Here is a 25985-nt window from a genome sequence, read left to right as displayed (position 1 = left end):
TCAAAGCTTAAGGTTAACAAGGCAATGGGACCTGACAACCTACACCTCAGGGTGCTCAGAGAGTTGTATGATGTCTTGGCGGAACTGCTATCCGTGCTCTTCAATCTCTCCCTTAGTACGGGTAATGTCATTCCACTCCACAAGAAAGGTTCTAAGTTGGAGACGGCAAACTACAGACCAGTGAGTCTCACATCAATAGTGAGCAAACTAATGGAAACTCTAATCAAACACCAATTGGATACGATCCTGAACGAGGAGAATCTACAGGATTCCCGTCAACCTGGATTTACTAAAGGGAGATCCTGCCAATCCAACCTGATCAGCTTCTTTGACTGGGTGACGAGGAAGCTGGATGTTGGGGAGTCCCTGGACATCGTATACCTGGACTTCAGCAAAGCATTCGATAGCGTACCACACTGCAGGTTGCTGAGCAAGATGAGTTCTATGGGATTGGGCGATACATTGACGAAATGGGTTGGGAACTGGCTTGGAGGTAGGCTACAGAGGGTTGTGGTGAACAGCACCCCCTCCGAAATGACGGAGGTGATCAGTGGGGTGCCGCAGGGCTCGGTCCTGGGCCCGATCCTTTTCAACATCTTTATAAGAGACTTAGCAGAAGGGCTGCAAGGTAAAATGACATTATTCGCCGATGACGCCAAACTGGGCAATGTAGTGGGCAAAAGCACAACGGACATAAATTCAATGCCCGACAACATGATGCACGACCTACTACTACTGGAGCGCTGGTCTAGGTCCTGGCAACTCAGCTTCAATGCCAAGAAATGCAAAGTCATGCACCTGGGCAGCCAAAATCCATGCAAGACTTACACCCTTAATGGTGAGATCCTAACAAGAACTGAAGCAGAACGAGACTTAGGGGTGATCGTCAGTGAGAACATGAAGACTGCCAATCAAGTGGAGCAAGCTTCATCAAAGGCAAGGCAAATCATAGGTTGCATATGCAGGAGTTTCGTCAGCCGTAAGCCTGAAGTCATTATGCCATTGTATAGATCCATGGTGAGGCCCCACCTGGAGTACTGTGTGCAATTCTGGAGGTCGCATTACCGTAAGGATGTGCTGAGACTTGAGTCGGTCCAGAGAATGGCCACCAGGATAGTCTCGGGACTTAAGGATCTCCCGTACGAGGAACAGCTTGATAAATTAAAGCTATACTCACTCGAGGAACGCAGAGAGAGGGGTGACATGATCAAGACATTCAAGTATCTCACGGGCCGCATTGAGGTGGAAGCAGATATCTTCTTTTTCAAGGGTCCAGCGGCAACAAGGGGGCATCCGTGGAAAATCAGGGGCGGGAAACTGCACGGGGACACCAGGAAATTCTTTTTCACTGAAAGGGTGGTTGATCCCTGGAATAGTCTTCCACTTCAGGTTATTGAGGCCAGCAGCGTGCCTGATTTTAAGGCCAAATGGGACAGACACGTGGGATCTATTCACAGAGAAAGGTAGGGGAGGATCTTTGGGGTAGGCAGCTATTGATAATATATAGATGAGAAAACACATCCAGTTTCCACACAGAAGCGTGTCGCAGTCTGAACTGGTGGCCACAGTCTCTATCCCGGTGAATGTCGCTTCACATCTCCATATGGGTGATTCTGATGATGGATGCCAGCCTATTTGGTTAAGTAGTGCATTACGAAGGGTGTCCAGTGCAGGGACGGTGGTCCTCCTCACAGAGGAGGTGCTCAATCAACCAGTTGGAGCTGAGAGCCATCCACCTGGCGCTGCTGGCACTTGGAAGCTCACTGCAGACAAAACAGTAAAAGTTTTCTCAGACAATGCAATAGCAGTAGCCTATGTCAATCAGCAGTGAGGCACCAAGAGTACTCCATTGCACTTGGAGGCCCAAATGTTGTTTCAGTGGGAGGAGCTCTACCTGTTGGCTTTCTCAGCGGCACATTTAGCAGGAGTGAACAATGTACAAGTGCATTGTCTCAGCCGGCATACTCTAGATCCCAGAGAATGGACTCTTGTCTCAGGTGGCGTTTGACAGCATTGTGAGTCAGGAGCGCCCAATGCTCGACCTGTTGATTTCAGGGGCCAATAAAAAAACAGCTCGGTTTTTCAGACAAAGATACAAGCTAAGAATCACCAGCTTGGATGCCCTGGTGGAGCCGTGGCCACAGGTAGGCACTTCTTTATATGTTCTCTCCGTGGCCCATGCTAGGCAGAGTCATGCGGAAAATATTGTAGCACCCGGGGCTGTTAGTTCTTGTCACATCAGACTGGCCAAGACATCCGTGGTTTGCAGGTCTGGTCAATCTAAAGCGGGACCAGAGTTTCAGACTACCCTGTCATCTGGTGTTACTTTCCCAGGGCCCAATCGCAATGGAACATCTGGAGCACTTTGGTCTTACAGCATGACTCTTGAGTACACAGCCTTAGTACACAAAGGCTATTCAGAAGTGGTTATTGCCACTCTCCTAAAGTCCAAGAAGCAGACAAAATTGGCCACCTTTGCAAAGATCTGGAAATGCTTCCAGGGCTGGTGTGCACAGAAGAGTGAGGAACTGATCACGGCTCTAATGTTTCTATTCCTAGCATTCCTTCAAGAGGGGCTTAATAAAGGCCTAGAGGTTGGCTCCTTCAAAGTACAATGAGTGGGTCTTTTGTGCTTCAGATCCCAGACTAATAACATAGTAACATATAGTAGATGACGGCAGATAAAGACCCGAATGGTCCATCCAGTCTGCCCAACCTGATTCAATTTAAATTATTATTTTATTTTTTTTTCTTCTTAGCTATTTCTGGGCGAGAATCCAAAGCTTTACCCGGTACTGTGCTTGGGTTCCAACTGCCGAAATCTCTGTTAAGACTTACTCCAGCCCATCTACACCCTCCCAGCCATTGAAGTCCTCCCCTGCCCATCCTCCTCCAAACGGCCATGCACAGACACAGTCCGTACAAGTCTGCCCAGTAACTGGTCTAGTTCAATCTTTAATATTATTTTCTGATTCTAAATCTTCTGTGTTCATCCCACGCTTCTTTGAACTCAGTCACAGTTTTACTCTCCACCACCTTTGGCCTCTCACCTAGATGTGTCCAGATTTTTGAAGGGAGCATTAACATCTGCATCCTCCAGTATCCAACGTGGAGTCTTAATCTCAATCTGTGGGCTCGCACTAGAGTTCCGTTTTTGTTGACGGTCACATCAGCACGTCGGGTGTCTGAACTGCAGACTTTACCTGCATAAAGCCTTTTCTCAGATTTTAGGAGACTGGGGTATTACTCTATTTAGCTTGTATACTCTTAGATTTTATTGTAACCAACTATTTTGTTCTCTCCTCATGTTCCTACTGATATTTGTTGACTTTGTTCTTGTAATTGGTCTTAGTTTGTTCCCCCACCCTCCTTTTTATTTATATGACTCTGTAAACTGCTTAGATTTTAACCCTGGTTTTATATTTGTGGTATATTAAATAAATTGAACTTGAACTTAAAGCATGTGTGTTCTTAGCTTCTTCATAACATGTGTACAGTATTATCATATCCCAACTGAATTTTCTGTAACGCATGTGTACTGATCCTGTAGCTCATTATTGTTCCTGCAATATGTCATATGTGTGTTATTGATCCTGAAAACTACTGTATGCATATTATTGTAACCTGTTCTAAGCTCCTGGGGAGGACAGACTATAAAACTAAATAAATAAATACTGTGTACAGTCCCCTCTTTCTTGCCAAAAGTAGTCTCGAATTTTTACATCAACCAGGAAGTACGGTTCCCTGCCTTCATCCCTCGGGGCCAAGAATAGTGACAAAGTTCTGAAATTGCTGGATGTTTGCACAGTGTTGCTTTGTTATCTGAAAGTGACAAAAGAGTTTCGACTCAGATCATCTCTTTGTGCTGCCAGGTACTAGCCACCAGGGCCAACCGGCTTCAAAAGCTGGTTGATGTAGTGTATCTACATTTTCAGAAGTCTTTTGACAAAATTCCTCATGAAAGGCTCCTGAGAAAATTAGAGAGTCATGGGCTAGGTGGCAAAGTTCAGTTCTGGATTGGAAATTGGTTATCGGATAGAAAATAGGGTAGAGTTAAATGGTCATTTTTCTCAGTGAGGGAAAGTAAACAGTGGAGTGCCGCAGGGATCTGTACTGGGACCACTGTTATTTAACTTATTTATAAATGATCTGGAAATTGGAATGCAGAGTGAGATGATTAAATTTGCAGAAGACACTAAACTGTTCAAAGTTGTTAAAACACATGCAGATTGTGAAAAATTGCAGGCAAACCTTAGGAAATTAGAAGACTGGATGTCCAAGTGGCAAATGAAATTTAATGTGGACAAATGCAAATGATGCACATTGGGAAGACTAAGCCAAATCATAGTAACCAGATGCTAAGGTCCACCTTGGGGATTAGCGCCCAAGAAAGGATCTGGGTGTCATCGTAGACAATATGATGAAACCTTCCACCCTATGTGTGGCGGGGGCCGAAAAGGCAAACAAGATGCTAGGAATTATTAAAAAGGGATGGTTAACAAGACTAAGAATGTTAAAATGCCTCTGTATCACTCCATGGTATGACCTCACCTGGAGTATTGTGTTCAATTCTGGTCTCCTTATCTCAAGAAAGATATAGCAGCACTATAAAAGGTTCAAAAAAGAGTGACTAAGATGATTGATGGGATGAAACTCCTCTCATATGAGGAAAGGCTGAAAAGGTTGGGGCTCTTCAGCTTGGAAAAGAGATGGTTGAGGGAAGATAATGATTGACATCTACAAAATCCTGAGTGGAATAGAACGGGTACAAGTGGATTAATTTTTCTTTCTGTCAGAAATTACAAAGACTAGGGGACACTCGATGAAGTTACAGGGAAATACTTTTAAAACCAATAGGAGGAAATTTTTTTTCACTCAGAATAGTTAAGCTCTAGAATGCATTGCCAAAGGTTGTAAGAGCGGATAGTGTAGCTGGTTTTAAGAAAGGTTTGGACAATTTCCTGGAGGGAAAGTCCATAGTCTGTTATTGAGAAAGACATGGGGGAAGCCACTGTTTGCCCTGAATTGGTAGCATGGAATGTTGCTACTCTTTGGGTTTTGGCCAGGTACTAGTGACCTGGATTAGCCACCGTGAGTATGGGCTAATGTGTTTGATGGACCTTTGGTCTGACCCAGTAAAGCTATTCTTATGTTCTTATGGTATAAGCATTTTATGGGAACATGTTTATTATGAGTTTAGTAGGATGTATTTGAATTGACAGATTTACAAATATTTGTTTACCCCTGGATTCTCTAACCGGTGCCCATGTCGTATTGCGTGTCAATCACATGACAGTGACAGTTACAAAATTGCACCTGATTTACACCAAGGTAGGTGACTGAAATGTAGGCCTAGAAAACCCTGGCCTACGTTTCAGCCGTCAAAAGCAGACCACAGCTGCCATAAGTTAATCTTGGCTGGGGAATTTCTCCCTGTTCAGCTCAGCCTGCAGGACTTCCCGAAGCCACGGTTTGTGAAGTCCTGCCAGCTCAGCTAATCGGGGAGAAATTCCCCTGCCGCGATAAGCTCAGCCGGTGCGGTGGACAGAAGAAGCCCTTGGCAGAAGGGATGCTCACTCCCTCCTACCCAAGAAGACTCTAACGCCCCCCCCGCCCCCACATCTGTAATCGGCAGGAGGGTTTTCCATTCCCTCCTGCCTGAAAACACTCCAGACATCCCACCCCAACACATCCTTCAAACTCCCATCTGCCCTACCTCAACATCCATAATCAGCAGGAGAGATGCTCATTCCCTCCTGCCTGAGAACACCCCCTGACACCCCATCTTGACACACCCTCCGAAACCCCAACATCCCACCTTGACACCCCCCAAACCCCAGACACCTCAACCTAACACCTTGCCCTACCATCTCCTCAACCTCCAATACTCCACCTGGACACCCCTGACACTTCCCCCCTCCCCCCACTCCATAACCACATTCATTAAATGACAATCCAGTAGGAGGGATGCCCATTTCCTCCTGCCGGCAGTCCTACTTATTCATAATGGTGGGCCTTCTCCTTCCCTGTGAATCCTGGGATGCATGGGGTAGGGGCCTAAGGCTCTGATTGGCCCAGGTGGGAGATGCCTTAGGCATCTGGACCTATTTGAGCCTTTGGCCCCTCCCAGTGCATCCCTGGATGCATCAAGATGGCCTGTCATTTGTAATTGGCAGGAGGGATGCATACTCCCTCCTGCCCGAGAACACCCCCCAACACCCCACCCCGACACACCCTCTGAACCCCCAACACCCCACCCTGACACCCCCCCCCCCCGAATCCCTGACACCTCACCAACTCCCATACATTATTTATTTATTTATTTAGCCCGTCCTCCCAAAGGAGCCCAGAACGGGTTACAATAGTACATTCATAGTATGGTTAGGACATACTTTGGTGAGAAATACAGACTCTACAGCATTTACAGTATAGACAAAGGGGTTTAGATTACAGTATAGACATAACATGCAGACTTAAAATACAGACTTAGTGGGTATAGGGTGGATTTAATTGCAGCACATTCAGTGTAGATATCACATGGAGGTAAGATAGCTTTCTTAGTAAGTGGGTGCATGTTTGTTGTCAGAGAATGTAGTAGTAATTCAGGTTATATTTGCAGTGACATGTATGTATTAGTGAGATTCCATTTGGAGTTTTAGGTCATGTCTTTGAGAGCCATCCAACACAAACAGAAAATGCAGACAATATGTAAAGATGCAGGCTATGTTTATTAATCCAATATTAAATGCGGTAACTGATACCACCTTTTTACAAACCAAAAGACCCAACACGGTCTGTGTTTCGGAAAACACGCCTTCTTCAGGGGTCCATGGTAAGTAAGGTTAACAACAACCCGCAATTTAAATGGATAAAAAGCAACAGCCTATATTTTCAATGAACCAACAATGCAAAATCGATGCTGTTGCTTTTTATCCATTTAAGTTGCGGGTTTGAAGAGGTAGGCCTGCCGGCAGGAGGGATAATAGGCATCCCTCCTGCTGGATTGTCATTTAAGGTACGGTGTTGGGGGTTCAGGGGGTATCAGGGTAGGGTGTTCTCAGGCAAGAGGAAGTGGGCATTCCTCCTGCCGATTACAGATATGGGAGGGATTTTGGTGGTTCTCAGGCAGGAGGGAGTGGGCATTCCTCCTGCCGATTACAGATATGGGAGGGATTTTGGTGGTTCTCAGGCAGGAGGGAGTGGGCATTCCTCCTGCCGATTACAGATATGGGAGGGATTTTGGTGGTTCTCAGGCAGGAGGGAGTGGGCATCCTTCCTGCCGATTAAGGATGTGGGGGTGGGTGTCAGGCATGAAGGAGTGGGCATCCCTCCGGCTAATTGGAGGGAGGGTCTTCTTTTCACCGCAGCCGGCTGAGCTGATTGTGATAGGGGAGTTTCCCCCTAATTAGCTGAGCCAGCAGGACTCCCAGAAGCCACAGCTTAGGGAGTCCTGCCAGCTCAGCTGATTGGGGGAAATTCCCCTGTCACGATCAGCATATGGGAGCTTCAGTTTAGTTTTAGGATCCCGTCAGAAAGATAGGCAGCTGAAATGTAGGTCAGGGTTTTCCGGGCCTACATTTCAGCTGACTATCTTGGTGTGAATCGCAACTAGGTAGCCACTTTAACCCACCTAATGCCACATCTGACATTGGCCACACCTACTTTGGCATTCCATGGCCTAAAGTGGCTAACTAGTCGTGATTCCGGTGCCTTTTATTTAGGCATTGTTAGGCACTTTATACTTGATGATTTTTGCCATTTCTAACAGTACTTTTCAGTTAACTTAGGCGCCAGCAGGGCACCTACCAACGTCTAAATTTAGGTGCTGGTTTTAGAATTTCCTCCTAAATATCTAAATTGAATATTTACTATGCTTTTAAAACTATATTCAGTAAATTAAAATAAGAACTCAGGTCTCACAATTTATTTCAGAGCAGAACACTGCTAGATTTTCTTGGAACATTTGATGTCTCAAACATCTGGTTTGAAATTCTTTATGGCTCTAATCTGCTTTAATTTACTATAGCTGGAAGCACTGCTGATTTAGGTGATCAACGCACTCGCAGTAACAGCAATGATGGCTCCGATTTTACCACTCCTAAAGCAATTAGTGACCTGGCAGTACGTCGAGCTCGGCACCGGCTGCTATCTGGGGACTCCTGTGAGAAACGGACCTCTAAACCAGTCAATAAAGTCATTAAATCAGCTTCTGCTACTGCATTGTCCCTCCTGATTCCCTCAGGTGAGTGTGAACTTCAGCTTTGTGAGGAAAAGAAGAGTTATTGCCATTATATAATGCCAACATCTATTGTCCGAATTACGGTCCCTTAATTGCAAGGGTCTGTTGATTAGCTCCTAGTTGAGGCCTTGCTGGGCTCAGTGAGCTTGGAAGGAAACAAATAGAGGAAATATTGCCAAGCTATAACAAATGAAGGCTCACGATGTTGGATCCAAGCTTTGGAAGCTGCTATGCTGAAATAAATGGCTCAAGTAAAAAGAGCGGCATAGGCTTTTGCAATTTTAGTACTGTCCAGAACTGAGTTCATAGCACATGTGCTAACCAGTTCAAAAGCTATTTCAGATTAGAACCAATTCTCTTTGCAAATTTTAGATTTTAAATATGTTTGAATATGTTGTAATTTAACTTCTTTTTCTGTTTCATAGAGCACTACATTTGTTCCCCATTAGCAAGTCCAATGTCTCCTCACTCCCTGTCTTCAAATCCATCCTCAAGGGACTCATCACCAAGCCGGGATTTTTTCCCCATTATCACAAACCTGAAGCCACCCTTCATCATCCACAGGGCTGGCAAGAAATATGGTTTCACGCTACGTGCCATTCGTGTGTACATGGGAGACAGTGATATTTATACTGTACATCACATGGTTTGGGTATGTCAGTACATTTGTATTAGTTCATACATATTGTATGAGTTCTCAACATCAAAAGTTAATAGTAGTATGAAATCATAACAAGTTGCCCTGCCTAACATACTGCTGAAACTTATGTCTTTGGTCATGATAACTTGAAATTTACAGTAGCACCAGTTACTATTGGATGGTCTTTGTTGTGTTTTAAAAGTGATTGTCAACTCCCTTGTAGTACACAACACATAGTCAAATAAAAATTTGTAACATATCTCCTATCCCTCATCCTCTGCTGCTGTCTTTTCTTATCCATCTATTTCCATGTAGATACATAGAAGCATGATGGCAGATAAAGACCAAATGGCCCATCCAGTCTGCCCATCGGCAGCATCCACTATCTCTTGAAGTAGGGCTGCTGTGAAAACACACCTCCAGCTCTGTTCGTGTACCATCCCTGTAGGTGAAAATCTGCCTCCTGTCTAACCCACCCCCCAGTCCATGCCTCTATCCTTTCTGCAGTGCCCAGGACAGGAATGTTCTAGGACAGGGGTGCCCAAAAGGTCGATCCCAATCGACCGGTAGATCGCGAAGGCAACGCGAGTCGATCATGTTGCCTTCGCGTCCTACTTGCTTCCCAATCAGAAGCAACCGAGCCAGCCAATTTCTCCCACCCGATGTCAATTCTGACGTCGGAGAGGAAGTTCCAGGCCAGCCAATTGCTGCCTGGCTGGCCTGGAACTTCCTCTCCGACTTCAGAAATGATGTTGGGGAGAGGAAATCTGACACCACCCTGTCCGCGCCATCGCCCTGGGCCAGCTCCTCCTTTGGGCTAGGCTTGCGGGGGGCTTTGCCCGAGTACTTGCAGCCCCAGCTCAAGGACACACACGCGGAGTTGAGCATCGGGGCAACAGGTGTGGCCTCCAATCAATGCATCTCTTGCACCCTCCCTCTGGCTGTCAGTGATGTTCAAATCCCAGGTGGATGGCAGCGAAGATGCAGCCTCCGCCCTTCTCGTTGTTTTGCAACTTCAGTGCCATTTGCCTGGCTGCAGCGAGACCCTGCCAAAAGCCACAGTCAATCTCCCCCCCTTAAAAAGCAGCAAAGAGACCGAGATGGAAATACATTTCATCCCGCATTGCCTCTTCCTCCCAGTCCAGCAGCTTTACTGTGTCTTTGCCATTTCCACTCTCTTGGAGCCAGTTCCTTTTCCCTGACATCCGATCCCCGCTTCCTATAGCCCAGCATCACCCCCTCCATGAGCCAACAAACGCTTTGTCTTTGCTACCTCCAGCTGGCCTTGGACCTTTCTGCCTACAAAGTAACATGAAGCATGATCGTCCCAAGCTGGAAATGTGGCCGATATGACATGCGCTCCCCCCATCCCATCCACTGCACCCCAGCCAAGCAGAGAAGGCAATGGGCAAGACACAGTTTTGAAGGCCAGGCCTTCCTTGTGTCCTGTGTAGCAGCACTGCCGGCCCTGACAGGAAGTTATGACAGGCCCCTAGGGCTGGCCTTGAGGAACCCTGCCTCTATGGCAAAAATAGCAAGATCAGGGAAGGAGGGAGGTAAGTAGGGAGAGCTGCTGTTGGACTCACAATGGGAGGTGAAATGGACAGAGAGGGAGATACAGAGTAAGGAAGGATGAGAGAAAAGCTAGGCCATGCATCAAAACTTAAAAAACGAATGGAAAGGGGGCAGGGAGATGGAAAGAAAGGGGAGGGGGCAGGAAGAGAGGAAGAAAAAGTTGGTGGAGGGAATGAGGTCTGGAAGCATACAGCAGGCTGAAAGAAGGGAAGAAATACTGGATGCACAGTCAGAAGAATAAAGTGCAACCAGAGATTCATGAAATCACCAGACAACAAAGGTAGGAAAAATGATTTTATTTTCAATTTAGTGATCAAAATGTGTCCGTTTTGAGAATTTATATCTGCTGTTTATATTTTGCACTATGGCCCCCTTTTACTAAACCGCAATAGCAGTTTTTAGCGCAGGGAGCCTTTGAGAATCGAGAGCAGTGCAGGGCATTCAGCGCAGCTCCCTGTGCTAAAAACCGCTATCGCAATATAGTAAAAAGGGAGGGGGGTATATTTGTCTATTTTTGTATGGTTGTTACTGAGGTGAGATTTCATAGAGTCATCTGCCTTGACCTCTTTGAAAAAAAACCAGAATATAAATGATAAATTAATTTTATTGTTGGTAGATCATTTTGACTTGGTCATTTTTTTTTCCAATTCTTTATTCATTTTTCATTTTCCATCAAGTACACAATATTACATCAATTGAATCAAACACATCACTTGAAATTCTTTCTATTGTCATCTTAAATACATAAATTATCTCCCTCCCCCACCCACCCTTTTCACAAATATTGCAATCCAAAAAATAACATACATGTGCTATATTAATAGATTTTGATTCAACTTATATATTATATATGACTTGGTCATTTTTAAAGTAGCTTGCAAGATTTGGGGACCATTAACAGACTTTTGCAATGAATGATTCAATTTTCCCATAATAAGATATTGGATAAAAGGGGTGTGGGTGGGTTTATTTTATTCATATCATAATATAAACAATTCATCGTTATATCTTGTCATATTATATGCAATTTTCAAAGGAAGGGGAGGGGGTGGGTTTATAATTAGAGTAATAGTTGGTATACTTATTAAGTATGATATGCTTTTTCAATATTATAGTACAGTTTTATATATGTATTTACAATGAAGGATTATCAAGTGTGTACTCAATGAAATTGTATAAATTTATGTGATACACTTGTTGTTATATGAAAAATGAATAAAAAACTAAAACAGAATCAAAAACAAAAAGTGTGGGCACTCCTGTTCTAGAACTTTCTTTTCTTCACATGGGTCCCCACTTCTGGGGTTTTTATCACTTCCCGGATGCCTGTTATCATAGTTGGTGTGCTCTGCTTCCTATGCTGACTTGCAGGTTTTAGAGGTTAGTGTCCTTGGAAAATAAGCACTCACAAAGATACATAAGTAGCATTCCAGAGAAAACCAGTCCTGATACCCATGACTCACACTGAAAAAAGGCAGTAAATGTCCAGCCTGTGTTCTAAAAGATCTTTTCATCTCACCCTGTAATCAAAAGTGTGTCCATCACATCCTGTGTAAAAAGTCTTTCATCTCACTCTTCCTCTCCCTAAGAAATCCTATTTGCCTGTCTCATGCTTTCTTGAATTCAGATACAGTCTTTGTTTCTACTGGGCGATTATTCCATGAATCTACCACCCTAGTTAGATGATAGCAGTAGGGTAGTTTAGAAGATAGATTTTTCTAAATAGGAATAAGCATGCCAAGAAATGATAAGCTTGCTAGGACTAGTATGATATTCTTGGTGCATTGCTTCTTGTAATTTTGAAAGTTCTCTGTAATGTCACTGTCTGTCTACAGTCTCTTCCCCTGTAAACCACTTTGAACTGTTTATGGTATGGCAGTATATAAAAATAAAGTTATTATTATTCTTATAGACACACCTTTTGTCAGTGTCAGAATATGTTTCTAAAGCTCCTAGCTATCTCCCATGGACATGCATTGTGAAACAGATGACCCATCCAAGGGTACTAATTACTAGAAGTGTAACACCTCTTCATCTCTTGGTTAGCATGTAGAAGAAGAAGGCCCTGCTCATGAGGCAGGTCTGCGGGAAGGCGATCTTATCACCCATGTCAATGGAGAACCTGTCCATGGACTGGTCCATACAGAAGTAGTGGAACTCATACTAAAGGTAAGGAGCTTCAACCATTTTGCTGTACAGTGCAAGAACCACATCACATATCTAAGTGCTGGAAGTTTGGAACATTGCTTGCAAATTCATAATAATATAGAAGAAAAGCAGCTGCTTCTCTTCTTTACTCTAGAGCTTGTAATACTCTGCACCTCTGGTCTCCCACTATTCCATAGTTATGAAAGGGGCCAAAATAATCTTGACCTTTCCTGTAAATTTCGTCCTTTTCCATATAATTGCTACAGGAGGTAGGGTGAGCTAGTTGTAAAAGCAGACTATAATCTTACTCCCTGCTCTGATCTGTCTGTCCTTACACTCAAGGCATGTCAGTGGTGCTTCATTCTGGACTCTTCCAAAGCAGCACAGTACTAGTGTGTTGTACTTTGAACTTTAATTGGATACTGTGGTGCCATATGGGTCAGAGATCTAAGTCCTACATAAGACCATGAAAAAAGAGGGTACAGCTAACAGCCCAACACCACTTCTGGATCCTGAGCCTAAGGAAGCCCAGATTGGTGAACAGGGTTTAATATGGGTTTCTGTTACATCTACATAGGAGTCTATATGTTAGGTGATCAATCCCCAGCCACTGACCAGCTTTGCAGAAGTGTATCACTCACAGCTTTCAGCCCCTCCCTCATTCCCAGTGGAGTGGAGTGCCCCCTTCAGTTTTTCCTTCTGCAAGCGAACTGTGCAGAGGTGATCTGCTGTGTTTAGTTTTTATTATTTTCAGTTGTAAGTTTTGTTTTTGAGGATTTGGTGCCCTGAGACCTCTTATTTGGGGGGCTCTCTGCCTGGGAAAGGATGCAGGTTCAATTTTCCAAACACCTAGGGGATATATTCACTTGTTCCCTAATTAAAAGGGATTAACTTTCAATATAATATTAAGCTATCATAATATAGTATTCAGTTCACAAGGAAAGGAGGAAAGAGCCTCAGACTCCAAGCTTGCTACTGCTCATTAGCTTTCAAGCAGTTTGTATTCATGAGCTACTTCATTGGCTCAAAAACCTCCTCCTCCCTATGTTTCTTTAAATTTATAACTTCCTATCAATTTTATAATTTCATAATCAAATAATTAATTTTATAATTTTTAATTTAATAACAAATGATTTTATAATTTTTTAAATAAATTGTTATATTAAAAAAACTTCCTCAGAGCTAAACACTACATTCCAGCCTTACTTTCTTAAGCTGGAGGGGGGCCTAACAGAGGTACTCGGGAGTGACCATAAAATCACTTCCTGCTAGTATGTTAGACAAACTTGTTTTTTTCTCTTACATAGAGCTTTTTGGACCCCAGTTAGATTACAAAAGTTGAATAGCTCTAAGTCTAATAGATGCTGGAATTGTAATCTCGAAGTAGGGACTCTAGATCATTTATTATTTCTAATCTTAATGTATATTTTCTGTAAACCGCTTAGAACCTAACGGATGTAGCGGTATATAAGAAATAAATTACATTACATTACATTACATTATTATTTATTGTCCCTTTATTTTAGCCTTTTGGAAATATATTTGGGGGTCAAATAAATTGTTTATTGGAAAACCATGTGGCATTATCTTATGATACAATTCTATTCGGAATATCAATGAGGGCACAGAGTCAAATTTTGTCTAACAATAATAAGCTTTTATTGATCATGACAGGAGTCGCCATACAACAAATCACATTTAATTGGAAGAATTGGAATAGACTCAATTATTGCTTCTGGTGGAATTCATTATGTCACATCTATAAAATGGAAAGAGCAATTGCTATAAAAAGAGGGAACTATAATAATTTTAATAAAATCTGGGGGCATTGACAAGATATTGTAATGAATAAATACAATTTTTCTATTATAAATGCAATAAGAAGGAAGGGATGGGGGGAAGGATTTTATAATTTAATTAAATATTTAGATCAATAATAAAGAATATTGTATATGAGCTTTGTGAACACATAGGTTATAGTTGGATTGGGAGTGAATGGGTTAAGTTTTAATGTTTTAATGTTGAATATGATAGAGATTCAAGTGTTATATTCAATTCAATTTAACTGTTATCTATTGTTACACTTGTTGTAAGATGTAAAATGAATAAAGATTAAAAAAAGAACTGCGATCAGATGAGTGCTAGCATAAAATATGCACAAAAGCCTTAAGCTACAACACTCAAGGTATCATCAGCATTCCACACTCTTGTTCAAAAACACCAAGTCTGTTAAGCCCATCAGCCAAAAGCCGACAATGGCCTGTCAGCATTTTGAATGGGGTATGTGATTGAGTTTATTACTAGGTTTGTTATGGTTGGGGTTTTATTTTTTTTTGAAAAGTATGAATTTTGTTTAGTTTTAGTTTGCCACTGTTTCTAAAGTTCTGTGTAGTGTGTCTGTCATGGTGGGTGTTGGCTAATCAAAAGAAAGGAGAATGGTGATGTCATCTGCATAGCTATAGGAGGTTAAGTCTATTTTGTCTAGGCAGGTGCCGAGGGATGCAGTGCAGAGATTGAAGATACAGGTCTTTTTTGGATAGGACTCTTGCATTTCATGCATGTAAGCAGCAGTCCTGGTTGGGTAGTTACATTAGTGGAGCCATGTTGTCTTATGGTGTATTTTGAAAAGAAATTAAGACTGTACTGTTTGAGAAATTCATCTCCTAATTGAAATTTCATTGATAACAAAAATTTTATATTGTGTATACATAGGAAACATGTTATATTTTTAACTATTTGTACTTCGCTGATTGTCCAGCTCTCTTCTGTGTAAACCGCCTAGAAATCGTTTGATTGTGGCGGTATAGAAGAATAAAGTTATGTTATGTTATGTTATACAGCGCAAATATGAAAAATGCGAAATAGCACCACAGAATACTGTGTACTACAAGAAATTGAAAAGAAATATATAACCCAAGAGAATATAGTCAGTAAAAAATGATAATCTGAGACCAGATTGGAAATATCAGCTAAAGATTCTAAAGATTGAAATATCAATAAGTAAAAATGCTCAGAGTAACTAGTCCTAATGAGACAATGTATATCTTATGGGGAGCAACAGTAATATACATAAATAAAAATAAGAAAAGTAAATATAGAGCGCTACATATGAAAAAAAAAGTCAATCATAGACATTTGAAAAGAGCACCATAAAAACATTACGATTAAGAACAATTATGAAGCAATAAGTAAACGACTCTGAGACAAACCGTATGGTGTATGCCGTACTGAAAGCCAGGACAAGCAGTTAACGGATACAGTGGATCTACTTAACCAGAATAAAGTATGCCGCTGAGCGCTATATGACACACCTCAGAACGTGAACATAGAGATATGTAAGATATATGTAATTGATATAAAAAGAGGCGCCTTATGAAGACAGCAGGCAGTTCATTTTAAAAGCAATGCTAGCTGATTGTGCGATACTGAATGCAAAACCAAGAAGTGAATTAAAAACATCAAGGGCTATGCAAATACCACTCCATGTAACACATGAACTTGTAAAATACCTGCCAAAACTAGCTAGTCTACCTAAGGAAGGAGAGAAAGATGCCGTGTGGAACCCGGGATGGAACGGTTATAACATCAGTGCCACTGGTTTTTGTTTCCTGCCTTTTCAGAGGGGCCCCAACATGGTAGCTGTTCTCACAAGCTGCCAGCGGCTGCCCTGAAGTTTTCCCTCTGCCACAACTTCCTGCTTCCGACAGGGCAGATCGCTGCAGAGGGAAAGGTTCGGGGCAGCCGCCAACAGTTTGTGAGAATGGCTGCCTTGTCGGGGCCCCTCTGAAAAGGAACATTTAGCTGTTTAAGTTCAGACTGCGGGGCCCCCTGGATCTGAACTTAAACAGCTAAATGTTCCTTTTCAGAGGGGCCCCGACAAGGCAGCTGCCCTGTTTGCGCCTTCCTATCATCGGCCCTGGGGCCTCCCTGACAATTTTGAGCCCCAGGCACATGACTCCTGGGACAAGTGTGGGAAATGGAGGCTGCAGGTGTCTCGAGTACTGTGTCTGTTGATGATCAGAAATCGTACATCAAGATTGAAACTCTACATAGCAAGCACCCAACAGAAATCCACAGTGCGTTTCATGAAGTTTGTTTTGAGTTAACAGTGGACCGTAGTACAGTTTCTCAGTGGGCAACTCGTTTTCGGAGTGGTCGTGTGAGCACAGATGATATTGCAAGACCAGGAAGGCCGAAATCAACAACCGATGAACGATGTGTGAAACTCGTAGCTGAAGCTCTTGAATAAGATCATCGTGCGACATGCGAGAAACTTTCTAAAACCACAGGGATTCCACCGACATCAATATACCGAATTCTGACAAATGATTTAAAAAAGAGAAAATTTCTGCACGATGGGTCCCCCACTTCTTGACTGCTGAACAGCAGCTGAGACACCTGGACAATGCAACCAGGCTGAAACAAAGATTCGACATTGAAGGTCAGGCATTCTTGAATCGCATTGTTGCTATTGCTGAAACGTGGGACTTTGAGCCGGAACTGAAATCGCATTCCAGCGAGTATAGAGCTCCATCTTCCCCATGACCAAAACAATTTCAATGAGCTCAATCAAAAGTCAAACAAATGATGATTTTTGATTATGAACATGAAGGCATCATCATCACAGACAAAGTTCCATGTGGAAGAAGTGTCACAGCAGTGTATTATCATGATTTTTTGCAAAAAATGCACAAAACCCTCAGTTACTCTTGGCTGGGCCACTCATTCTTCACGACAATTCTTGCCCACACATAGGGAATGTCGTCATTGAAAAACTCCGCAAATACTGTTGAGATATTACCTCATGCTCCCTACAGTCCAGACATGAGTCCTCCAGACTTTGACCTTTTTCCAAAGTGGAAACAACCTATGCGTGGACATCGTCTTGAATCTCTGGAAGAGCTTTCTTCTGCCGTTACCTGATCCATTCGGCAACTGAACAAGAACAGGGTCTTGGATGGAATAATGAAGCATCCCGGACTTTGGGACTTGGTCATTGCAAAGCAGGGAGACTGTATTGAAGAATTGTAAAGAAATACTTGAAAAAAAAAAAAAAAAAAACCAAAACATGGGAGGGGGCGTGGCCTGAGAGTGCACGAGAATGGACGGGTAAGGCAGAGGCTCTGTATTTACAGACATTATTGGCATAAAATACGAAAATAAAAATTTCATTTAAAGTATAAAAAGAAGAAAAACAACAACGTGATGGCTTCAGGAAAGCAGAATAAATCCGATATGATGACTTCAAATACCGGCAGTGTCAAAAGATCTAAGCCGGAGCCGGCGACACCGTCGAAATGTCCGTTGTCAAGGGATAAAAGTGACATTGATTTATGGAAAGAACTACAAGAAATAAAGGAAATTCTTCTGAAAAACGCCAAAAAACTAGATGAAATACAGGAAGAAGTAACAACTTTAAATAAAAAAACTGAAGTGCTAGAAATCAAAATAACAAAATTAGAAATGCGAATGGACAGTTTTGAAGCTGAAAAAAGGCAATATAAACTGGACAGAGATAAAATCTTTGCACTCACCAGGGAGGTCGAGGATTGCCAGAATCGCATGAGGAGGAGTAATCTGAGACTTTTGGGTGTACTGGAAGGGGTGGAGAAAAATAACCCGGTCTCATTTGTTGAAAACTTCTTGATGAAAGTCCTGCCCCTCAAATCCAAATATCCGATAGAAGTTGAACGTGCACATCGCATACCAATGAGGAGACCTGATACTTTACAAGGTCCTCGCCCCCTAATTTTCAAGTTGCTAAGACACCAACAAGTTTTAGAGGTGTTAAGAATGGCTAAAGAACATGCGAATTTAAAATGTCAGGATGCCAAAGTGCACATCGTTCCTGATTTCGCTAAAACAGCGGCAGATAAAAGGAAAAAATTTTTAGATATGAGGCCGAAGTTAAGAGACATCGGAGCTAGATTTGGCCTGATATACCCTGCGATTATGAAAATAACTATTGACAACAAAACTATGAGCTTTGATGAGCCTGTGAAGTTGGAAATGTTTTTAAATCAAAGGGAGCAACCGATGTCAATTTAATTTGGCTTATTCATTTCATGGAGTTGAAATTGATTCATCTTGATTTTTATTTGATTTGAATTATTATTCATCTTTAATATATTTGAGAATATGCTAAATGACAGTTTGGCTCTGTTTTAATTTGAATGCCAACAGTGAAATGGAACACTGATGAAAAAAAAAAAAAAACAGTTTGTTTCTCTATGAGCCTTTAATCTCTTTATCTTAAAAGATGACTTTTTAAAGTTGAAATTATTTTTTCTTTTTGCTGTTACATATCTTGAAAAGATACTAAAATCTCTGATATATGTTATTCTAGTATATTCATGAAGATAAGAGTATATAGTGACAGATTTAGTTCACAGGTTTTGATGAGTTAATGGAGATTTTTGAAAAATCTTAAATACAAATGATTTTTGGTAGCAAAGATTTTCAAGGGACTCTAGTTTTAGAGTTTACTGGGTTCCATTAAGAATACTTAAAGGGAAAATATAAATTTAAAAAATAAATAAATAATAACAATAATAAAAAAGGGGGAACACATATTATTAATAATTACTTTTTATTTCAGGGTTTCTTACGAGTCTGATACTTTTAGCAAATATATAGAGTTTAACATTCTCTTTTGTCATTTATAATGTGAATGGAAGATCTTTAGTTTCTTATTTTGATGTTTAATATTGTAATACATATGATTATTACATACAATATTGTTTTATAATTGAGGTCTGTATAGAGCTTTTATTTTAGCTTTACTTGGTCTTGTATGTGCAGTTCCAGGTTTTATCAGTCAATTTTAAGGGTGGGAGAGGGAGGAATGGGAGGGGGGTTAAGGGGAATTGATAATTGAGTAGGGATATTGGACTGGGGGATATAAATGAAAATGGTGTTTATTCATTTCAAATAACTTAAGATTTTTGTTCAGATATAAGAAATGAAAGAGCTTTTGTAAAAATTAATTGGATTGATGGAGATTAAAATTTTTTCGCTCACTGTTAATGGCCTTAATCACCCAATAAAGAGGAAAAAAATGTTAGCATTTTTAAAAAGGCAACAGGCTGATGTGTATTATATTCAAGAGACGCATTTGTCAGTGGTTGAATCCAGGAAGCTAGAAGATAATTGGGTAAAACACTGCTTTTTCGCCCCTGCAGTGGGGAAAAAGGCGGGAGTGGCTATATTAGTGAACAAAAAGTGTTTAGCTTCATTTAAAATGATAGATTTTGATCCTTTAGGAAGATGGATCCAAGCAGAAATGAGAATGGGAAATAATACTTTGACTTTACTAAATATCTATGCCCCGAATTCAAATCAAAATGATTTTTTTACAAATTTACAAAAATTAATACTCCCACTGGCTGCTTCTAATTTAATAGTAGCTGGAGATTTTAATGCTGTTATGGATCCTTTTTTGGATAAAAGGCCAAGCAAAAATATAAAATCATTAGGGTTAGATAATTTGGTAAATACATGTAATTTGAAAGATATATGGCGTATTCTTCATTTTAATGATCAGGAATTCTCTTTTTGCTCACCAGTTCATAAATCTTTTTCAAGAATTGATTACATATTGATATCAAATTCCATGGTGCAACAAGTGACACAAGCTTCCATTGATCCAATTATTTTGTCTGATCATGGAGGAGTGTGGATTACACTTACAATAGATAATAGTGAATATAATAGATCATTATGGAGATTTGATAATGCATTGGTTTCAGATTCAACTTTTCTTGAAGAAATTAAATTAAAAATTTTGGATTTTTTCCAAATAAACACTTCAGCAGATATTAATGCGGAAATTTTATGGGATGCATTTAAAGCTACTATAAGAGGTAATATTATTTCTTATTCTGCATTTATTAAAAAACAACTTATTAAACAATTTTCAAATTTGGAAAAAGAAATTAAAATGCTGGAGTCTAAATTAATTGATAAATGGAATCACGAAAATTTGCAAGCTTTATTAAAGGCTAAGGGTAAATATAATGAAATTTCTTCAAAAATGGCAAGGAAAGATTTGTTTTCTTCGCAAACCTTGTATTATGGAAAATCCAATAAGGCAGGAAGTTTACTTGCAAATTATCTTAAAGCAAAGAAGAGAAGAATAAAAATAATTGCAATAAAAGACGAGAAAGGAAATAAACATAATCAAATTAGTAATATTTTAAATCAATTTTTGTTTTTTTACAAAGAGTTGTATTCTTCTGAGCCTTCTGATGATAAAGTTCAAAAAGGTATGGAATTTTTAAATCTTCTTGAGGGTCCAAAACTTCCTGATCATATAAAAAGAAGTTTAGAAGAACCTATATCATTAAAAGAATTAGAAACAGCATTGAAGTCTCTTAGAGTTGGATCCACTCCAGGTGGGGATGGTTTTACTGTGGAATTCTATAAAACATTTCAAAATTCATTATTACCATATTTACTAAATTTATATCAGTTTCAACTTAATAAAGGTTGTATTAAAAGTACTATGGCAGAATCTGTGGTGATTGTTTTGCCAAAGCCAAATAAAGATCCCACTTTGGTTTCGAATTACAGGCCAATATCATTAATTAATGTAGATGGAAAATTATTGGCTAAAGCACTGGCATTAAGATTGGCAAAGGCTCTTCCTTACATAATTGATGTACATCAAACGGGTTTCATTGCTAACAAACATTCTTCTAACAATACAAGACTGGCATTTCATACTTTAAATTTAACTAAAATAATGAATGAACCAGCTTTTGCTCTATCTTTAGATGCGGAAAAAGCTTTTGATAGGGTAGAATGGTCATTCATGTATCAGGCTTTGGATTGGTTTGGTGTAGGTCCTGTTTTTGTTCAAATGATTAAAACTTTGTATAGCTCTCCTATGGCAAGATTATACATTAATAATAATTTATCTGAAAGTTTTAAACTACATAGAGGAGTTAGACAAGGATGTCCATTATCTCCTTTGCTGTTTGATATTGTGTTAGAACCCTTATTGATAGCTATTAACCAGACAAAGGGGATACAGGATATTCCCCTGAAAGAATGGGAATACAAATTATCTGCTTATGCAGATGATATTTTATTATATTTGCGCAATCCAGGTTCAACTATACCGTGTTTGTTAGAATTGATTGAAAAGTTTGGAATGATTTCAGGATATAAAATCAATTGGAATAAATCTGAAATACTTTTGCTTAATGTACATTGCATAAAATCTATGTTTGATTCATATCCTTTTGTTTGGAAGGAGGATGGATTAAAATATTTAGGAATTTGGATTAAAAATTCAATAGAAGACACAGTAAAAGAAAATGAAAAAATTTTATTAAAAAAGGTCTCGGAATTATGTGAACAATGGAACCCGTTACATATATCTTGGTGGGGGAGAGTTCAAACCGTAAAAATGATGATATTGCCTGTGGTTTGCTATCAAATGTGTATGATTCCAGTATTTTTTCAAAACTCTTTTTATAAAAAATTGAATTCAATAATTACTAAATTTCTTTGGCTTGGTAAAACACCTAGAATTGCTTTAGTATCTTTACAGAAATCAATTAAGGAGGGTGGGGTAAATTTCCCAAACTTTTATAGGTATCATCAGGCCTATATTTTACGTCAAGGTATGTATTGGGTCCTCCCAGATCTCATTGAATACACTACAGATTGGTTATATTTGGAATGGCGACTCCTGTCTCCTTTACATCTTTGTCACATTCTCAGTATCAAGATGCCCAGATTGTATAAAGAAAATAAAATTTTATTAGATACATGGAAAACTCTGAGGTATGTAAGTAATTTAACTGAAATTCCTATTAATAAATCAACAAATCAATCTATTTGGCTAAACTCCAGGATCCAAATTGGCTGTTCTAAGATTGTCTGGAAGCATTGGTTAAATGCAGGAATACGAACTTTAAATGATGTTATTTCAAATGGAAATATGCTTGAGTTTACACAATTTCAAAATAAATTTGGACTGAATAAATCACAATTTTATAAATGGTTGCAATTGAAGCAGGCAATTCAGGCAGGGTTCCCTGAATGGAAAAATCTTAATTCTCATTATAGCATGGAATTTATATGCTTCCAGGCAGATTTTCTGGGTCACCAGGCCGCACAGTGGTATAAAGTTATTAGTGAATTGGTTAACAAAAAACCTAAAAATGGTCTTAGGGATATTTGGAGCATTGAGATCAAGCATCAAATTTCAACATCTCAATGGCCACAAATTTGGTCTTGGAGAATAAGATGTACATTGTCAGCATCTATGAGACAAACTTGGTTTTTTCTTTTACATAGAGCATTTTGGACCCCTGTTAGATTACAAAAATTAAATAGTTCTTTGTCTAATAGATGCTGGCATTCATTGTAAGCTTGATGTAGGGACTTTGGATCATCTTCTATTTTTTTGTCCCTATATATTAGCCTTTTGGAATTCGATCTGGGATCAAATAAATTCTTTATTAGAAAATCCTGTAGCGTTAACTTATGATACTGTGATATTTGGCATGTCTATGAGAAAAAAGAGTCAGATATCGGCAAGTAATAACAAACTTTTATTGATTATGACAGGAGTTGCCATGCAACATATTACTACCAATTGGAAAGATCACACAAGACTTAACTTTAATTTCTGGTGGAATTCACTTTGTCATCCATACAAAATGGAACGTTCAATAGCAATACAAAATGGAAATTATAAAAGATTTAATAAAATATGGGAGCCATTGACATTGTTTTGTAATGAATAAACACCATTTTCTTAACATAACTAATGAAAGGAGGGGAAAGGGGAGGGATTGAATAAATGAAGAAATAAGTATAAAGAAAATATGAAAAAGATTGATTTAATTAAAAATAATATAGAAAAGAAGGGGGAAACAGGGCTTAGATATATATACAATTGTTATTATCTTGATAGATTTATCAAGTGATGTTTGTAAATATATGTATTATTTTTATTGTACACTTGATGAAAGATTAAAAATGAATAAAGAATTTAAAAAAAAAAAAAAAAACCAAAACATGTAAATAAAAAAATAGTGTGCATTATTTATGAAATGACCCTTGTATATTTGTTTATCTTGGGGTTTTTTGTTTTGTTTTTTACTAAACTTTTCATACCACCCTCATATAGTAATATGAATATTAAGAAGAGCATTTAAACTTTGGGGTAGAGTTGTGAAACTATCCATTGTCCACTAAAGAAACTAGTTAGAAAAAATAATGTGACTCTATGATGTCCATCCATGTATTGTGCATTGCTTAATCACACTATAAGCCCTTGCTTGCCTCTAAAGATGTGACTTTTGGCATTGTTCTATATCTGATAGAGTGGAAACAAGGTCTCTATCTCTACCACTCCCTTTGAGAACACATCTATCAAGGTGGGTCCAGCACGGAAGGCCAGCTACAAGTCCAAAATGGCTCGTCGCAACAAGAAGAGTAAAACTAAAGAAGGGCAGGAAAGGTGAGTGTGTCTTCCCTTATTGCACTGAACGTGTTTTGATGCTTCTGTGCTGACATTTGTCCTTTGTTAACATTTTGTTTTCTTAATGACAACTTTTTTATCCAGAACATTTTTATTTTATTAGGGTGTTCATACCACTTTCTAAAAAAAAATAATAATAGTAAAAAAGATATTCTAATTGAACTCTTATAGTAGGTTTTTTAAAATCTTCTTCCAAATCCTATAAATATCCTAAAATCGCATACAAAGAGCTACATGTATGCTGCATTTTAATACTTTGTTGAATCTCAATTTTGGAAGCTCCTAGTTATCCAAGTAGCTCTTTGTGAAACTAGTGTTTAAATTCCAGTTCTCTCACTGACACTTCTTGTAACCTTGGACCTCTCACTTTTATTTCCCTTTGCTGCAGATATCCTCTAGAACTGTAAGCTCCATAGTGACAAGAAGTTGTTATACCTGAATACTTACCCCATAATTACTCACCACTTTACAGCACTAGTTATGCCCAGAAGTACTATAAAAATGACAAGTACTGTTGTAGAAGAAGGTGTGACCCAGTGGTTAGATCAATGGGCGCATTGGCATGCTATATGGCTTTGAACAAGTAATTTTATCTCTTATTACCTCAGATGCTATCTTAGATTGTAAGCTCTTTGGGACATGGACTTATTGCTAATCCAGTGCAATAGGTGAGATATTCTAGAGACCATAGGGTTATTTCCCTTTACCCGCATGGACTGCAGAAGAGAGAATCATTCCAGGTTTTCCACTCCGCCTCTAGGGTACTTCACAGGCTAGCTTAGCTCCTCCCATCAGTCTTTCTTTTCTGCATGTATGGCTGCAGGTGTTAGAGTTCTGTTCTCCCACATTTATTGGTTTTAATTCGGTGAAGTTTCCTTCCCTTTCGCGGTTCTTTCACATTTCAAGCAATTTTAACCGGCTGCCTGCTTGAGAATTCACAAACTTCGGTCTGTAGCTGACAGGCCGATCCCTTTGGGGTACCTGTTAGCCAATCTGCTTAGTCTTTCTTGGAGTTCAGGGCCGTCCCTGACCTAGTCTCACTCCCTGTTAAGCAGAGAATCGAGCGCAGACTGTGTAGTGCGCTTAGGAGGCTCAGCGGTGTTCTGCAGCATGCTGGCTGCGTTTTTGCACCTCCGCCTTTCCAGATGCGCATCCGGTGATCCACAGGGGTGGAAACATAGTCAGACAGGGGTGTTTGACTAGCAGCCAGAAGATTAGCTTGAAAGATGAATCTCTAGCAGTTTGTCAATGAATTCTGAACCATTTATGGAAAACCTTTCATATGCTGAAAGGTTGGAGAAGCTGGAGCTCGTTACCCTAGAGAAGCGGAGACTTAGAGGGAACATGATAGAGACTTATAAAATCATAAAAGGCATAGAGAAGGTGGAGAAGGACAGATTCTTCAGACTAACAGGGCCAACAAAAACAAGAGGGCATTCAGAAAAATTGAAGGGAGACAGATTCAAAACGAATGCTAGGAAGTTCTTCTTCACTCAGAGGGTGGTGGACACCTGGAATGCGCTCCCAGGGCAGAGTACAATATTGGGCTTCAAAAAAGGATTGGATGACTTCCTGAAGGAGAAGGGGATTGAAGGGTACAGATAGAGGGTAACTATACAGGTACTAATGAATAGGGAATAAAAAATTTAGGTAAGGACTTACAGGTCATGAACCTGGGGGCCACCGCGGGAGCGGACTGCTGGACACGATGGACCCCGGGTCTGACCTGGCAGAGGCAATGCTTATGTTCTTATCCAGTGAAAAGGCTGGAGGCAGCAGGAGCTTCTCTGTGTATGGTGTCTGTGATTAGAGCTGACGGGCTCAGAAAAAATTGATCTTTTAAAAGTTAATTTCGAGGGGTTTTGAAGGTTTCCTAGTGTTCC

General features: G+C 40.0%; 1 protein-coding gene across 3 annotated transcripts in view; it reads left to right on the top strand.

Moving 5' to 3' along the window:
• Positions 1 to 25985, top strand: part of MAST2 (microtubule associated serine/threonine kinase 2) — a 354118-nt gene that overhangs the window by 304620 nt on the left and 23513 nt on the right. For all 3 annotated transcript variants that reach the window (XM_033915410.1, XM_033915412.1, XM_033915409.1), the window contains 4 exons: positions 8027 to 8242; positions 8665 to 8891; positions 12501 to 12623; positions 23945 to 24081. In XM_033915410.1, coding sequence (XP_033771301.1) covers positions 8027 to 8242; positions 8665 to 8891; positions 12501 to 12623; positions 23945 to 24081 — 703 coding nt within the window. The remainder of the gene's footprint in view (positions 1 to 8026; positions 8243 to 8664; positions 8892 to 12500; positions 12624 to 23944; positions 24082 to 25985) is intronic.

This window comes from Geotrypetes seraphini, chromosome 12 (genome assembly GCF_902459505.1).
Source record: "Geotrypetes seraphini chromosome 12, aGeoSer1.1, whole genome shotgun sequence".
In the NCBI taxonomy this organism is placed as follows: Eukaryota; Metazoa; Chordata; class Amphibia; order Gymnophiona; family Dermophiidae; genus Geotrypetes; species Geotrypetes seraphini.
The sequence above is the reverse complement of the archived record's forward strand: the minus strand, read 5'-3'. Positions and strand labels throughout refer to the sequence as shown.